Here is an 18,848-nt window from a genome sequence, read left to right on the forward strand (position 1 = left end):
AAGTTACAGTAAGGTAAGTAAAACGACAATGTATGAAATTGTTTTATTGTACAGGAATCAGAATTTCGTATAAGTTTCAGCCGTATACGGTTTTTACCCCATGATAGCATCTCTCCGCTGGCAGCCATTTTTGATATTACGCATCTTCTAAATATGGATTCTGTTTACGAGATTGTTCATAATAATTATTCAATTTATTTCATTAGTTTATTTGAAATAAAACTGTTAACTAGTGAATAATAGTAATTTGTATGTTGTATCATTGAGTCATGGAACTCCTTTTGCATTGACTCTTGATGTTTCTTTTGACCTACTTACCAATTGTTGGACTATTGTTGAGGGGCTCTAGACAGTGGTGTGGGCCTTATAAAACAAATGATCAGCGTTAAGCACGGGGATGGTAAGCTAAGTAATCTTTCTCTGACTTACATTTATAACAAGGTATAACAATATAAAGTAGTTGTTTATATCAATTTTAATATTTTTTTATACAATGACATAACATTCTTAAAATATTCACAGTAATATGCTATAAACCGGTTCGCCGCGGAGCATTTAATTACTATTCAATTACCTAATGAGGGTACAACAGCTGTGCCGCTCGGTCAATGAGTTAAAATCTAAATTGAATGTAAGTAAATTTTTATATTATTTTTGATACAATGGCATTAAATAAAATAACAATCTTTTTCAAATTTTTTGTATCTGGCAAACAAAAAAATGTTTGTCTGTATTATGATGGTAATGTATCAAAATATGAAGTAAGTTTTTATGTTTTTGTTGTAATGACATTTAATTAATTACCTATTTACAATAATTGATTGCTACGAGAATCAAAATTTCAAATTTATCACATATAGAGCAGTACAGCATGACAGAAGGAACTTGAGATAACCATTTAAGAATATAGCAGTTGCGGCACTTTTTTTATATTGGTCGACAATATGTATCTTCCATCCCATGTTGGAATGCGTGAAACTATTGTAGTAAACAATATCGGGCCATGTTGTGTTTGGGGTGATTTCCAAAATGGCCGGTTCGCCCTTCTCGCATTTGAAGATAAGAGTTCTGTTGAATTTTTTGAATGTGGGGAAGTCATCATCTAATCTTCGATCTTTGCCTTCAGGATGTGTTGATTGGCATAAGGGACCGGCTGTAATGGAAGATGAATGCGTCAGTGAATTTTAAATAAATAAAATTTGTACCATCTTAAATTATCTTCTTTATTATTTATAATAATGACAAAATTTGCAATATTACATGAGAGCAATTTAAAAAAATAATTTTATTAGAATTTTTCTATCAATCTTTCACCCTGGCAAAAAATTGTTGTAACTCTGTCAAAGAACAACTTTGTTGACGTAGCTTTGGAATGCCGAAGATGACATTCTTAATAATTTAACCTGGTGATGTGCATGAGGTGCTCCTAGCAGGTTAGTTTTCGGTGGCACTCTGATTTTTTAAAGTACTTCAAAAGAAAATTTGATAGAAACCAAAATATATGCTCCAAAAAGTGAGATGTGCTTGCTATTGCTATTGCGAGAGTGCGCGCGCAGTATAGGAAGAAACGTGGGTGCGAAGGATGCGCTGCTCGGTGAACTGAATTTGTCGTTCGCGGCGAACGAGATACGCGAGAGTGCGCGCGCAGTATAGGAAGAAACGTGGGTGCGAAGGATGTGCTGCCCGGCGAACTGAATTTGTCGTTCGCGGCGAACGAGATACGCGAGAGTGCGCGCGCAGCAGTGGCGAAGGGTGGAGGTAGGCTGTTAAGATTCGCTATAAATAGTGCACACTAAACTTTTTTAGTCATATGTATTTGTTTTTATTGAACTAAGACTACAATTTACAGATGGTGTTAGTTGGTTTTTAAAAATCAATTAAACCATGCCTAAACGAAACCATAATAGTTTTGGTCTAATTTGGGCAATACGACAAAATTGTACACACTTTTTCATTCATAGTTATTTGTTTTTGTAGGATTAAAAATACATATTACACATATTGTTGGTTAATTTTTCTAAATTCATTTAGCCCTGCCTAAACCAAACTATAATAAATAAAAAATATAGTTTTATTTATAAAATATTCAAAGTTATGTATGATTTAATTGCATAATTTTAGATATTTTATAGATGGACATGTATTTTTATGGCTTGGTTTCTCAGGGCTTAATTGAATTTTAAAAACTAACAAACACTATCTGTAAATTGTAGTCTTATTTCAATGAAAACAAATATGTATGTCTGAAAAAGTTTAATGTGCACTGTTTATGGCAGATCTTAACAGCCTACCTCCACCCTTCGCCACTGGCGCGCAGTATAGGAAGAAACGTGGGTGCAGGCTAGTACTATAAATTTTATTACGGCAACAAAAGACACAATTGACCTAATCTGTCCGAACAAATCGCTATCCGTAATTGACCTATTCGGTCGGAGTCCTTATTAAGTGACTCATTTCCCATATCTACCCATAAGCCAAAATGTGTTTTGAGATACAAGGGTATAAAGTTTTCAAAGCAGTCTGACATTGACATGTCAACAAAAAAATGTTCTACCAACATAATGAACCAAAATAGACAAATGAAAATTTGCCCAACCATAGACAAGACCGTGAGGACTCCATTTCTGCATTCTCCACAAAAAGGCCCTATAGTACTCAGGTCTTTGTTCTAGCTACCTCTTCAATTATTGGTTTAAAACCAATTCTCGTAAAATGTCTGTTAAGATATTTTCAGATGTAGGTACATTCATGTTTTAGAGCGAAAATGCTGATTCAATATTTTTTATATAACATGTACTTATGCAAATTAATATTTGTCAACAGTTTGACTCAATTGGATTTAATTGTCTGCTAACCAAATATGTTGAAAAGAACCTTCTTCTGTAGGGATAGTCATTCTTGTAATTTTTCCAAACATCACTCTTGGACATAAAAAGTGTAGGTATGTTTGCTAACGCTCTGCATGCCTTAGTTTTTGAAGTTATACTTCTTTTGGGGTGTTTGGTAGAAAGTGAAATTGACAGGTGCGCGCGCACACCGTTATGAAAGTGTGCGACAGTATGAAGTTAGCTGCGAATCAGTCAGCTGCATACAAACGCAAGTTTGATAGTAGAATTGTTCCGTTCTAGGCAACGAATTTATTTTTGTCGGCCATTTGCAATTCCTTACGTAAACAAACGATTAAACGTCAGAGTGACAGTTGTTACTTTAAAAATAAAAACAACGAGAAATAATTATATAATTTAGTAAACCAATGGCGCTCCAATAAGCGGCCCATTTTCTTGAGTGTGTAATTTAAGAAGATAATTAAGGGCTAGTCGAAGAATCTAGGTTATCACAAGTTTTGTTTTTGGTTTGTTACGCCAAAGAAGTATAAATTTTAACGAGTATACATAAGTACACACACCGATTTTTTTTTAATACTCTTTGTGTTTAAAATTAAATAATTTTTTTTTTACATTTAATAAAAATTGTTGATAAATTCGCATCTGTAAATATGTTCGGGCCTGTCAATTTTCATAGAAAAACTTTGAAATGTCATTTTGACATTTCTCACCTATCGATTTCCATAGTAATGCAACATATAACAATTTGGTTGTAAGGACCCCCTTAGCAACCAATAGTAGTGTTTTGGTTCAATGTTTTTTTATAAAAAATAAGAAAAGCTTCTATCTTTTATTCAAAATCTTTGCTGCTAACAGAAGTCAAAGTAGTTTTATGTATTATCAAGACATAAGACTGCATTTTTTTCTGATTGGCTAAATAGCTCACACTTCAACCCTGTTTGTCTGTGACCTTATGTCTTACACTTAATATTATGATAATTTGGAAAAGGCTTTCTCATTATCATAATTCAGCAATAGTTTGTATGAATATTTTTTTGTTTGATGCTGTTGATCGTGTAATATGATTTGATTATCTGTATTACCTGCAATAGGCCTTGGCCGACCTCTCCGAGTGAATTCAACTCCTGCCAATACTCTGATGTTCTTCTGTGCTGCGTCACTGAGACGGTCAAAGCCTCCGTGAGAATCCACTGAGATGATCATAGGGTGGTACCATTCCGCTGAATGAGGATTGTTGCCTCCGAATACCTATGGAATAAAAATCATTTGGTGACGTCTGGTCAGAGGTATTTGTGATCTTAAATATGAATCTATGTACAATTTATTCTTCTTTGGTCCTCAGTTAGTGCATATGGACACACCATATCATCCATGGCATCACTGTTGCTTGCCAGTCTCCTTGAATTTTCCTAGGTCATGTCAGTATCCCATAGATCTGCTGTATATACTGTATGATATTTAGTGGGCTTCCAGGACACCAGAATCTGGTTGACTTAAAGAACAAGCAGAAGCACTGATGGTACCAGTAAAAATGGTTGAGCCAGGTCCAATGTTGCTTCCTCACACTCGATATGATGAGAGGCTATGGTTCGCTTTCTTATCTCCATGTTACTCCTAAAGTTATACCACCGCAAACCCAATATCTCTATAAGGGCTTTGATGAACTTGATGTCATCAGATTTATGAATACCCAACACCTAAAATGGGTTGGCTATGTGACACGTTATCGATCATCAACCACTACCAAAGGGTGGACCTGAAGGAAAACAGCGCAGGAAGAACTTTGGTGGCGGTGGGCGCTAGGATTGATAAACTTTAGAAGGAGAGCGGAGGAGTCTGTTTAAGGTTCCACCTCAGGCTGTAGCGCCAGAGATGAGTAAAAGGATTATCCTTACTTGATGGTAACTTGTATTGTTTGATCAAAAGCCACGCAAATAATGTCTTGATCGCTGACTTATTTTAGCAATATGTTTATTGTTATAGCAGAATTCATGTCATGTGTTCTGGATAAAGCATATACCGGTCCATTGTTACTCTAGAAATAATGTGCATTTTTTTCTTAAAACAATAGGAATTTACCTTGAAGGAATATGTAAGACCTCTCCTTAGCCATAGGTCTGGGGCCAATAATCCATTGATGTACCATGATAGCCCATTGGAGGTCTGCCCAGTGATGCCTTGGTACCCTCGTTTTCCACCAGATGGTCCCACAGTTGCAGTGAATGTTCTCACAGACTTGTCGAATATTTCTGACTTCTCCCAGGGCTCATTTATGTTTGTATCAGATCTAAAAATATTCCCAGCTTATTGTCACTAATGGCACAAGAATGAATACATTGAGGAAAATCCTCTTTTATAGTCCAAACTCTGCATTAGACAGATAGAAAGATTTAATCGAATTAAAATATTACACAAAATAAGCTTTTTCATTTGGCTCGAAAGCGACTTGGTGGTTTGAAATGCCGATATTGAACTGATAATATCATTGCATATTGTAAGTATAATATGGTTGCAAGGAAAGTTAAAAAAAACAATCATTCCTGAATATCTGACATGTAGAATCGACCGTAGAAACCATTTAATAAAATATGTAGGTAGTTAGGGAAAATATGTGAATATGTACTAACCTGGTGAAATCAAAGCATGTGTTGATTGGTTCCTTGATTCCAAACTCAATTTTTTTATCTTTCTTCGGATAGATGTCATGGAATGCTGGTTCCTTGTTATTATCCAATCTGCCAAGCGCCCAAATAATAAATGTCTCTCCTTCCGTGATGTATTCTTTGTCACCACTATCAGCTGCCAAGAGAATAATATGATTTTGTTAATTGATTGACGTTAACATGCTAAAACTCCATCATAATAGCGTTTTGTTAACGAAAGTTTTTCTTATTTCTACAGTTTTTGAGTTATTGAAATTGATAATATTCCGGAGTATAAACCCATTTTCAGAACGGCCTGAAGATAAATAAATTTAAATACAACATATCTAAATAGAAAATTTTTACTTTAGGTTTCAATATCGGTCCAGAGTGGTGAGTAGGTGTTCTAAGAAATATAGGTACTTGTTTTGTTCCTTGTTTTGACACCGATCAAAATAAGGAACAACTCTTGTTTTGATTGGTTTATAGTCAGAAACGGCTATCAACATAACTCAAAAATAACGCAGTAGGTATGTACAAGGCCCCCACACCTTGAAACCGGCCCCCAAGACAGGATTTTTGGTGGGTTAAAGGCAGTGGGATGTTCCACAGAATTGTTTAAGGTAAAATTTTAAGGGTGTTTTTTTGTATTGTTGAATAAATCCACTTGAATTATGGAGTTGTTGAATATTGACACATAATAATCAAAAACTGCATCACAGAAATAGATATTTTAAAATGTTAATACCCTTGAAGTAAAATAGTGCTGCAGGCGACGTTTTTTCCTATTAGAGCAAATTTGTGATGTGTGCTTTTCTCACTTATCAGGTCGACCCCCAACGTTGGCCCCCCCCAGAGCCTGGACTCCCAGGTTAGAGCTCTGTCAGCCCCCCCCTTGTATTGTATGTATTAACAAAAATTTTGTTTTAAAAAAATAATATGCTTTTAGCTTGAGTAATCAAATATATTGCTGGCATCCTGACTAATGACCGAGTGTCCCTGATAACCAACTGTCTGAGAAATTACGGGCATCAGTTGTTTCTTTTCCCAAAGTCCTAATACTTAGTACATTAATTACTTGAGGGTAAGTTTAAATGAACGTTGTTTTACAAATTCTTAAAATATGGTTTGTTAAATTCTGTGCACCATCACCCCGCCGCTTGCAGTGGGCTTTATGTATTAACAAAAATTTTGTTTTAAAAAAATAATATGCTTTTAGCTTGAGTAATCAAATATATTGCTGGCATCCTGACTAATGACCGAGTGTCCCTGATAACCAACTGTCTGAGAAATTACGGGCATCAGTTGTTTCTTTTCCCAAAGTCCTAATACTTAGTACATTAATTACTTGAGGGTAAGTTTAAATGAACGTTGTTTTACAAATTCTTAAAATATGGTTTGTTAAATTCTGTGCACCATCACCCCGCCGCTTGCAGTGGGCTTTGCACCACAGGTTTCCAATTGTTTCTAGGTTTCTTCAGTTAACTGTGTTAGGACACTGGAGCAAGATTGTTTATAGATAAATCTAATTACTGTTTTAGACGGTATAAATTGGCGTAGCATACGTTTATTTTGATTTTTACATTAAAACTATGAATTATTGCCACTATTTAACTATTCCATTGTATTAAAAAAGATGTTACACAATGAATAATAAATTAATGATACTTACAATATTTGCAAATAAATGTTTTTTTGACTTTAATGACTTCTACTTACATGATATTAAAGTTCTTCTATAGGTGATGATATTGATTCCATTCTCTCTGACAGCTGTGTGCAGTTGATTGCTGTCAGCCCCTCCGACCATTTCATCTCGGCAGACACCCTTATATTGCCCCAGCACTTGAATGCACTATAATTAAGACAATGAGTAGGTAACATGTCAATTATAGGTTTCTTTACATTAGCACTATGGATCGTCTGCTGATGTTTGGTGCACACTTGCGGGTTGAACCTTGATTAAACCATACTAAAATGGTCTGAAGGGATCTGAGGTTGCCTTGTACCTACTGCTTTCAAATAATGACACATTTACATTAAAGCAGATGTTTCTTTCTGAATAGTTAAATGTCAGAATTTGAAAAAATGTCACTAGATACTTTCAATTAATGACTCCAACAAAATGTTGCCAACCAGGTAGCTGAAGTGACAGAACACAACTATGTAGGTAGGTAGGTACCTATTTTTCCTTAGTGAGGGCACAACCGGCTTACATTAATTTGATCAGTATTTTTTATATTGTGATAACTTTTGTTTCAAATTTGAACGGCAGATGTTATTTTGGTAATACCTATTTATAAAAGTAATCAGAATGGCAAGGTGTCAATGCTTTGTAATTGAATGGTTTTTTAATGTTTAGGATAAAAATGTAGACCATGCATAAATTATTGCACATTTTAGCTAAATGAAAGATGCTCAAATAAATTGTATATGGGAATTTTGAAGAATAGAAAAATATATTTATAAAAACCAGTGGATAATTACTTAATATGGGTGTTTTTTTAAAATATAATTATGGAAATTTATATGTATCTTTAAAACATAATAATCAAGAATAATTAGTGGAAGCAACATACCGGTGTTAAAGCTGTTATATTGTAATCAACCGCTACTCCTCTAAAACCGTCAATGTATGCGATTGTCACATCGGATCCCAACATTTGGCTCTTCTCTGTCGATCCAGATATTCCAAATGCCATGTATTCTTCTTCTGTTACCTACAAATATTAAATTAATATAATTTTTATATAATATTTTAATACCATATTATTGTATTATTAAAGGAGTGGCTATTTATATTTACACATTTGAAAATTATCAAGACGTTCAAGTGTTTAATCCCAAGAAGATTATAAACGGGCCTCCACCAAGTGAAGTGAGTTAGCCACTTGCTCAACCTATTAGGTCCATACTTAATTCAAACACACTGGAGTATTCACCTTAGTGATGTACAGTAAATAAAACAAAATAATATAATTAATTAAATCGGTTAATATTTTAGCCCACGATGGCTGACCGATAACGCGTCAGACATATAATGTCATGGGTCCCGGGATCAACGTCCGACAAAAAATCACATGTTGTTTTTCAATGTGTGTGTAAAACAACATGTGATTTTTTTGTCAGACCTTTGAACCCGGGACACATGACATTATACGTCTGACGTGTTATCAGTCAGCCATCGTAAGCTAAAATATTAACCGATTTAATTAATTATATTTTGTTTTATTTACTGTACATCATTAAGGTGAATAACTCCACCAAGCAGAAAAATTTGAAGCTTGAAATTCGAGACATTTTTTTTGAAAATTTACATTTTATAGTGTTTTAATTCATAAATAGGTACGTATCTTATAAAACTTAATCAATACTTGAATACTAACTTGGAATCCTTTTTATTTTATATCAAACCTAGTTTCGCTATGGTTAAAATACTGAAGCTCAGTATTTTTTTAGATACGTAAATTAATTAAAAAGCTTTAAAATATAAATTATCAAAAAAATCTCTCCTAATAGGTGCCCCATTATAGGTCAAGTATTCACCTTAATTGCTGTACAAGCAGCACTCGAAATGGAGAAGTTTACGAACCGGAGCGCTTGAAAATTTTCTGAAGATATTATTAACATGGCTATCAAATTTTATGGGTATTTTATAAACATAAATGTGCTAGATTTTTTTTTATATGACATATCTAGCTAAGACGGTCAAAATATTTTAACCACGAGACGGAGCGATAACTTTACAGATTCCACGAACCGGAACGGCGCTGTGGTCCATTTCTAGCCCTGTATAAGTAGCATACAAAGACGGTAACTTAACCATATTTGGTTAGTTTCTGTAATGTTGCCCAACAAACTAAATAATTCAAGAAATTCCACAGATAATGCAAGTAATACATGTTTGTATTTTGATATAATATACAGGTAAGCAAACCAAATTTTTAATGCAATTTCCTTTAATTGCCTTAATAAGCAACAACAAAATCATAGATAAATATTCAATTTCTCTTATAACAGAATACTTTAATTTAATTGTATTATTGATTTATGCCTTTAGGGCATTTAAGTTAAATAAATTTAATATATTTAGTTATAGGGATTCTTAGAAAAATTAATAACATAGTATTCACCTGTCCTACAAGTTGTATGGTAACCTGAGGTCCAAAAACTTCCCAAGAAACCTGCATATCCTTATGAAGCTGGACGCAGTTTGGTAGAGTGTTTTTATGTGGAAGCACTTTCACAAGAGACGGTGGTACGTTCAGGCCATCGGGTATTAAAACCGACCCAAAACTCTCCATCGTTTCCAAGTCGAATATGCTCACCCAGTTGATATTGAAGATGGTGGTATCTCCGGGTAATTCAAGAGTAACCGTTTCTTTGTTGTATGCACGAATGGGATCCAAACTAGAATGGCAGTGCAGCGTTAAAATCAGATGATAAATGGTAAACTTGCATAATACAACAATGTACCTATCCATAATCATGGGCCCCACATCCTGAAGCTGGCCCCTAGGCCAGGATGTTTGGCGCTCCCCCTACCTATCACTATGGTTAAGGGCAGTGTGATGATCTACATCAGTGTTCCCAAAATTATATTCCATGTATTTTAGCGATTTTATTTTAAATAAATTAGGCACTCGGTATCATATTATGAACTACTGGTCGTGACTCCCTCTTGCGGTAGTCAAGTAACATTCGACTCTTCGATATTGGATAAATAGCCATTTTTATTATTAAAGAAACACTAAAAATAATTATAATATAAAATGATACACACAAGAATTATCATGTGGTAGATATATCAATCATATCACATCAAATTGTATTGTCCAACTACATTTATTTTAAAATGTTAATATTCGTGAAGTAAAATAGCTTTTTTTAAAAAAAGCTATTTTACTTCACGAATTTTTCGAAACTTTTTTTGTAAAATAGCTAAATTTTTTTATAATGTAATAATATTCTGGAGTGTTTATCTCACAGCTGGTCGACCTGCCACGCCGGGCCCCCAGGCTGGAGCCTTGTCAGCCCCCCCTTGTGGGGGCCATGTTCATAATACATAAAACTCCCAGACTTATATCCTCACATCTGGATCATGATGCATAGAAAAATGAGTTTTGAACACATGAAGTCATTCCCACAATAATATCATATTTCGACTTCAATATCAGCTATAAGTTGAGACCATTTACGTTAAAAATTTAAACACATTAGCAGAAGAGAAAAAAAACAAACAAATATTTGCAATAATCACCCTCATTACAATGTACTTTGAGTTCATTTTTCAATCACATTCATCTGTATATAAAAGAATGGCATTTTTTTGGAACATATCTCTGACAGACCCAGATGTTTATGGGCAGGGTCGTTTACGATGATCTTTTTATTTATCACGTATTGCGTCCATTCGTATGTCAATGGCTGTCACCTTTAATAAAGAACGTTGAAAAGAAAATATGACTTACTATCCGTATTCGTCGGGAATCTTCCGTCCTTTGGAAGAAGGAGATGGTCCGATTCCAACCCAAAAGTATGTGTCTTTTCCCAATCCATCGTAGGTGAATTCAGGAATTCTAAAGATCGGATAACATTCAATAAGTACTCAATTAACATGGTTTTATTACACATCACATTAGTAAAATACTCTCAGAAAAATTAAGATTCTCTGACATAATATAAATGCGATTTCATGGCGCTATAATATGCAGTAAGATCGAGGCGGGGTTCGGGGCATAGGTCTATCTAAAAGTGCAGAAGGTCTGTAGTTTCGCAGATCGTCGCTAAAACGCCAGCAGCCAAGGTATTATAATGGTAATTCTATAGTAATATCATGAAAAATCACCGAATATACATTATACGTGGATGTCTAGTTTAAACACTGCCTAAGTAGAAAGCTTTAAAAAACGTTTGAAATATTAATAATAATTAAAAGGTTGCAAGTTGGATATATTATTTATTTCTATGGGGCAAGGGAACAAAATTATTCAGAAAATTTGTGACCGTGAATTTATCCAGAGTAACTAGAAAGTCAAGTTCGTATCAAAATAAATACCTACTATTTCATTTAGGAATATTACAATGTAGGCATATATCTACTTGGGACATGTAGTGGTAGAATACGAAGCATGTAATTTAATACGATTTATTGATAATTTACATTTTAAATATTTTAGTTAATAAATACATTATATTTAAAAACGTGAACTAGAAAAATAAATATTTTTTATTAGGTACCTACCTAAGTCAAATATAAATTTACAATAAAAAAAACCGTTATAAAATGTGTGTTTGTTATCTCATCAAGCTATTACATATTTTTATAGTTATGTTTATCATTAAAATGGCATAAGTACTTATAATACTGTCTTAGGATCTTGAAGATATTTTTGAATAATTTATAGTTTTAGTACCTACCTATATTTTATATGCAATTAAAAAAATCTATTTTTCTAAAAAATAAAAATGTGTATGACTTGAAATCATTTTTATTTATATCGAATCGAGGTTAAGTATTGTAACCATGCCGAAACTAGTAGTTAAGATGGTGTTACTCCACTTACCTTATAGTCTTTGCGTCCAATATTTCAATGCTGTCCGACCTCACACCATGTGATTTTCCTATGAAGTTCCCACCTTTCTGCGGCGCTGGCGGATCGAAATCCTCCGGAATATAAACATCACCGAACGTATTCTGACTAGAGAGGTCGTAAATTGCGAACCATTTTATCTCTGTGATCTTTTTATTGTCTGGAAGAACCAGGGTGAAGTCTTTGTTGAAATAGCGATCGAGCACATTGGACCTGAAAGAGGAATTATTATTTGTAATACGCAAAGAGACAATGTAGTAGTACCAAAATCGCTGTAGTATGTTCCAGTTTTTCGTATAATCCAGCTCTAGACCAAGCACATAGAGTGACGTATATAATATAAACATCTATTTCCGTCTGCACCAGATTACAAAAATACATGGACATTTCACATTTGTATTAGAATATATTATTAATTGTACGTAATGTTCGGAAACAGTTTCTATTGGTACAACTTTCGAACCTGATGTATCATGGTCAGGAATATGCATTTTAGTACCTACCTACCATTTTTTTATGCAACAAACATTGAGTTTCTTTATTATTTATTGCTGTCAGATTTATGTACGATAATAAAATTACTAAGTCCATTTTTGCTTCACTTTATCATTATTTAGGATCCATCTCTATAAAAGAAGGTTTTGTTTAAAACCTTTGATAATACGATACCTGTAAAGCCGTATATATCTTGCGTCTATATTGAGAGCAAAGCAGCGCTCGGAATGGAGCGGAACGCCCCGGAGCGCCGTTCCGGTTCGTGAATTCCTCGACAATTCCGTTCCGTCTCGTGGAATCCTCGAATCTACCGTTCCTTCTCGTGGAATCCTGATAGCGAGATGTCTCGTAAAATTCTCGAGCCTCATCAGACTATTTAATATGGCATTCCGGTTCAGAATGTGTTGAAATTGAGGAATATGAATTAGTACTTATAATATATTTAAAAAAAATCTTTCTATTAAACAATGATTTTACTTGTTGACTACCCCTGATTTTTAATAATTCGTAAATGTCGATACAAATGCGTGCCACAGTAAGCCAAATTTCTTCTTAGAAATGCATCTAGGTATATTTTTTCCTAACAATGCATTTCTAGACAACCCATGTGCCTGTCTGATAATAAAAAATATAGCTTTAATTGAAGAAAGCACCCTTACATTTATTGCTCTCTTCGGTTTTCTTTAAGACAATATGAGATAATAGTATATTATTCTATTATTTAGTGCTATTCAACAAGTTTTTTTTGCTTGCAGACAATATCACAAAATACATAATTTATTTAGGGTAGGTACTATCACTCCCCTCCATTTTGATATGTGTGGATTTTTCTCAACTGTCACTTTTATTTTTAGTTTTCTTTTTTTATCGCCTGTATTTGGGATGAAGGTGGATAATTGACACACTGGAATGGTTTCGGAAACGACGAGGTTTATTTGGTGTTAATATATACTATATGGTTACATTTTTTATCATTTAATTCTACGGAGCGCAAAATGTACGCGTTCGCGATTTTGCTGCTTGTCGCGATCTCAGCGCCAAAAAAAAAAAACCGTTGGACTCGCGAGCTGTGCACAATGCGACGTTGCCATACGTGTTTTTTCTTTGGACAATGTTGCCGGTCAGATATTATTTATTAGTGGTATTATACATTATTTAATTATTTTCGCAATCAGCCGTTATTATTTGTTGGCTTTGATACCGATTCGGGCGTCTCCAGGTACACAAAGACACACCCAAATGGGGACCATACGGGGGCGTCACAAGCGCACCTCTCTGGAAAGGCCCGAATGGGGTCGGGCCAACTAAGGGCTGATTACGATAGCGTGTGTAACTGGACAGTGCGGTGGCTTGATAAGGGGTGGTTGCGTCTCTAGACGTTGAAGGATCGAAGCCCCACCGGTACGTCGGCGGCCGGAGAGACTCGGATGCAGCACTGTAGCATAGTGGTTCGCGGTTCCCGGGCCCACCGTAAAGCTGCTGAGAGAGGAGGGCGTCGCGCCCAGCCCTCTCAACACCCTCGGACCGTCGGCAAACGGAGAGTTTCGGATGCAGCACTACGCCGCTTTGTGGGCGTAGTGGTTCGCGGCTCCCAGGCCTACCGTACGGGCGGATGCTGAGAGAGGACGTCGCACCCAGCCTTCCCAACAGCGACCGTCCGAAAATCAGTCGATCCCTCACGAAAGTGCATACCGGCACATTACTCGACCCCCTTTTTTGCTCGCTTGCCCTGCCGCGGCTATCGAATTACACGCACTGCACTGATATTATACTAATATAATATGCGAAAACTTAATTTTATACTTAAAATGGCTTTAAAGTTTATAAAAATAATTTTAAAAATATATCAGGGCCCAAAATGGACCGGAATGCCATTCTGCCTCATACAACTGCTCCGGGTTGTAAAATTTTCCACTTCGAGCACTGAAATAACTTAATATACATCGCTTCCAAACACAAAACACTTAAAACTAACTAATCTATGATGCTAATGGCTGAGGATGCTGCTTGGCTGCTTTCCGCTGATGGAGGCTGCTTTGCTCAGCTGAAGAAGGCCGCTTTGTAGCTCTCTTCATCATGGTGCATCTGGGCCAGGGCTGCTTGCAAGGCTCACAGACACGCTGCTGTTGACGAAGAGGGCTCAAGCGGCTGATGATGCAGGGCATTTGACGCCGTTTTCCCTCGTTGGAGCCAGGGTCTTGCCCGATACACTCGTCCGTGGGCCAAGTTCGCTGGCGGATGCAGTTGGTCGGGAGTACATCGGGAGCCATGACTTCGCAATCCGGGTGTTTCTGCTCTTTTCTTCACTGGCTTGGCTTTGGCAGCATCCTCTTTCTACTGCTTATTATTATACTTTTGTTGAGCGCCACCAGAGGCAAGCCTCTGGATGTTTCTTCCTCGCCGTTTCCTATTCCGGTGTTTGGATCTCAGGGTTGTGTGTCCGGGTGAAAGAAATTCCACCTGCTTCTTGATTCCAGACGATCAAAATCAAGAAGCGTAGTCCCACGTTGACTGGGGCCACTTATCACTCCCCTCCATTTTGATATGTGTGGATTTTTCTCAACTGTCACTTTTATTTTTAGTTTTCTTTTTTTATCGTCTGTATTTGGGATGAAGGTGGATAATTGACACACTGGAATGGTTTCGGAAACGACGAGGTTTATTTGGTGTTAATATATACTATATGGTTACATTTTTTATCATTTAATTCTACGGAGCGCAAAATGTACGCGTTCGCGATTTTGCTGCTTGTCGCGATCTCAGCGCCAAAAAAAAAAAACCGTTGGACTCGCGAGCTGTGCACAATGCGACGTTGCCATACGTGTTTTTTTCTTTGGACAATGTTGCCGGTCAGATATTATTTATTAGTGGTATTATACATTATTTAATTATTTTCGCAATCAGCCGTTATTATTTGTTGGCTTTGATACCGATTCGGGCGTCTCCAGGTACACAAAGACACCCAAATGGGGACCATACGGGGGCGTCACAGTACCTTCTACCTACTACTAATAACAATAATAACGTCAAATTATTACGTACCTTTTTTTGATTTTGTTTCAAGTATTTGATTTTCAATTAAAACACATGAAATATCTACACATTGTCAAAAATAATTCATTTGTTAATTAATGTTTTATAAATAAATAAACTACCTCCGAGTAGGTATCTACCAAGGCTTGGATTTTCGACCCTTTGGTATGAATCACAGAGCAATTGACTTGGTTAAGAGTGTAAATCGCGGGTTCCTAAATAGTTATGATTTTGAGTATATTTGTATTCAATACGGGAGTGGAAGTCACAATATTTTATGGAATGAAACGGGAGAGAAATGAATGGGAAAAACTAAACCAAATGTAACTGTCCGATTGACGATTGCGTAAAATATAGGATATAGGATAGCTAACTTTACATATGTAGGCTTGACGCATTCATAGTTTTGACAATACATCATAAGACAATCGAGGTCGTTCATTAGTCGACCTGTTGATATTAGATGGTATGCAACCAACGAGGGGTCTTCCCATTGGTATGGAGCGATATACATCCGAGGAGGTTTTATGTCGCTATTGTGCAAGTAAATTAAAATATCAGTGGTCTCTGTAAAATTTTTGCGTCTATGGGCATCTTCATCAGAGATCACGAACAAATTTAAACATTCATAGACCCATATCATGCCGAGCTACTTTTATTTTTAATTTCGATTTTAGTTCGGCCGAAATACTTAAAAAAAAAATACGCGTAGGTAGGTACCTTCCTAAACTCTATCTATATGTATCCCTTCATGTTATACAGAAAATAAAGCTAATGGAAAAATATATTGTTGAGGATATTAAAATAACCACAGTAATGCGGTCCTTTGAAATAAATCAATATAGGTAGGTACCTACTTAGTTCATATTTTTTGTTTCACAAAACTTCTGCGTAGCAAAGCTGTTTACCATTCAATAATAATACAATAAATCCTATCTACTGTGCATTGAAAAAAATATTGTCGGTGCTCTCAAATTCACAAAACTGTTGCATAAGGAAGAGATTTTTTTGTCTCAAAAAAGGTTTTATAAACAATAGCTAATAAATAGCACACATGTACTTTTTACTACTAAAATTTTTACTTTGTACTAAAATATTAGTTTAACCAACAATCCTGGAGTATCTAGAAGTCGTTTACATCGTCGTAGTATTTATTTATAAAACCATAGTAATTATAAAAAAGTGCATACCCATCTAAATCAAGTAAGTACCATAATAATTATGGTGTCTTGATTGTGAGTTTTTGTTGGTGTTTTGAATTGTTTGTCTTGTGATTGGGGAAACATGTTGCATACTATGCAAACCACGAACATACTAAGGATTTTTATATAGGTACCTACTGTGCAATAATAGCAAAGTACAAATGAGTAAAAATATTAAAACTGTGTAGGTATTGCCAAGTGGTAACGACGAAATCTTAGAACAAGCTATTTTGAGTAAAGTTGTTTCTCTATAGAAGTTGGGTATCGAATAGGACCTTACACTATGGTGATTTGGATAAGTGTCTAATCTCTATATTATAGTAACATATTAAAAAGCGAATAAATATTATGTATTAGTTTTTTTTAAATTTAATTTCATATACCTATTATCGCAAAGGTCTTTTTTGTTATATATTCATAGAACAGATTCCTTATTACAGAGGTATTTGAGTCGTTATATGGAGATTCAAAATACTGTAGAAAAATTGGGGCGGCATTTTATTTAAGAACATCACTGCGTGTTTTGCTACCATCTTCTCGTGTTCCATGACTGAGAGTATTGCAGGTATATTTTTCTAATTTCAATTCATATAATCTCAGAAAATATGTACCCATATATTCTAATATAATATAACATATAGATTACATTGAGCAAATAATAGGTACATTGCGAAAACTCACGAAATAAAATAGGTAAAATACATTTAAATAAAATCATCACAATCCAATTGGAAAAATATTTACTTATATAATAATTAATAATTTCAATAACATCAGAAATCTATTAGAATAAATTATCCCACCTGCCCACATGATGTAAATATTTAAATATTTTTTTCTAATATCTACAAGTCTGAGGTTGTTTAAAATTATGCATATTTAATAAAGAATGCTACATTCGTAAAACTTGTGTATTTATTAAGTATTTAATATTATTAAATTAATTTATTATGATATATAAGCTCTTGCCTTTTCGTACATGGTGGATTTTGATGTGATTAAAAAATAGTGGAATCAAAATATTTCCAATTTAGGTACTAAAAATCAGAGCTTTAAAAATGAAGTAGCATGTATCTTGGTTTAACCAATGTACCTATCTTCTGTTTGAGACTTTCACGGTTGTTTGTCATGGTAATTGATTTTTGGGTTTTCGCCGTGTGTTATTCTGTCTTCTTTCCTCGACGTTTCGGGCTTGTTGCAGAGGCCATTATTAAGAGATATTATATGATATCGAGGAAAGAAGGAAGAAGTACACGTGGTGAAAACCCAAAAAATCAATAACGATAAGGTATCTTCACTCATGTTTCCATCTACACTTAGTTACATGTTTTTATTCAAACTACTGACGAAACAAATGGAAAATTGTATTGGTTTGTCCATTATTTCATGTATTTTTATGTTTCCTACTCCAATTAGATTCATATACTTACAATTAGATATTTGTATAATTATTATTATTATAAATGATTTTTTTTAAAATTTTTGAGTAAACGATTTCGTAAACTTATATTATTATATATTTTTTATGTTACCAACAACTGATTCGGGTGAAGGTGATGATGGAAATGTTTTATAAAGTACATTATGTAAAACTAAGATTTTTTATATTACAGATATTATATCTAATATTGCAGATTTTTGAAAAATTATTAGCGTTCCTGTTCGTTAAATTTTCCATTTCGAGCACTGGAGCAAAGGTTTTTAACGTTCTTCATACTGGAAATAGGTGGATCAAATTGCTAATAGCAATATACAAACAAATAATAATACCTACTCAAAAATATTTAAATCCCTGGCATTTAAAGACGAGAGAATGAACTCTGACAGTCCCGAGTACCGTTGAATTGACTATTGGATCCATGATCCTGAGATCTGTGAAAATCGATGAACACCTCATTCTCAATATGAGCATGTGTATTTTTTGAAATCGCGTCATCCGGACAAGCCCTTAGCAGAGGAGATGGTATGCAGAAAATTCTTTCAAATCACTGTCTGTTCAATGTCAGACAATCGAGACAATTACTGATTCCTAGAGCG

The 18,848-nt window shown here is 34.8% G+C and overlaps 2 protein-coding genes across 3 annotated transcripts in view; one reads left to right on the plus strand and one right to left on the minus strand.

Annotated features, from left to right (window-relative positions):
* The window catches only part of m-cup (ankyrin repeat protein mann-cup), a 34,309-nt gene extending 27,756 nt beyond the window's left edge, over positions 1-6,553 (plus strand). Inside the window, exon 13 of the mRNA XM_085955009.1 lies at positions 6,438-6,553. Within this exon, the coding sequence (XP_085811135.1) occupies positions 6,438-6,446 (9 nt within the window). The 3' untranslated portion in view covers positions 6,447-6,553. The remainder of the gene's footprint in view (positions 1-6,437) is intronic.
* Positions 32-18,848, minus strand: part of knk (cytochrome and DOMON domain-containing protein knickkopf) — a 30,199-nt gene continuing 11,382 nt past the window's right edge. The window contains exons 5-13 of one of the 2 annotated variants that reach the window (XM_085955007.1): positions 12,055-12,294; positions 10,960-11,067; positions 9,622-9,898; positions 8,068-8,208; positions 7,208-7,343; positions 5,474-5,645; positions 4,926-5,133; positions 3,929-4,094; positions 32-1,153 (exon numbers count right to left, since the gene is read on the minus strand). In XM_085955007.1, coding sequence (XP_085811133.1) covers positions 834-1,153; positions 3,929-4,094; positions 4,926-5,133; positions 5,474-5,645; positions 7,208-7,343; positions 8,068-8,208; positions 9,622-9,898; positions 10,960-11,067; positions 12,055-12,294 — 1,768 coding nt within the window. In that variant the 3' untranslated portion in view covers positions 32-833. The remainder of the gene's footprint in view (positions 1,154-3,928; positions 4,095-4,925; positions 5,134-5,473; positions 5,646-7,207; positions 7,344-8,067; positions 8,209-9,621; positions 9,899-10,959; positions 11,068-12,054; positions 12,295-18,848) is intronic. The other variant, XM_085955006.1, reaches the window with a different exon arrangement.

The sequence above is a fragment of the Rhyacophila brunnea genome, unplaced genomic scaffold, assembly GCF_057557595.1.
Source record: "Rhyacophila brunnea isolate RB1 unplaced genomic scaffold, BYU_Rbru_1.0 scaffold_4, whole genome shotgun sequence".
Classification (NCBI taxonomy): Eukaryota; Metazoa; Arthropoda; class Insecta; order Trichoptera; family Rhyacophilidae; genus Rhyacophila; species Rhyacophila brunnea.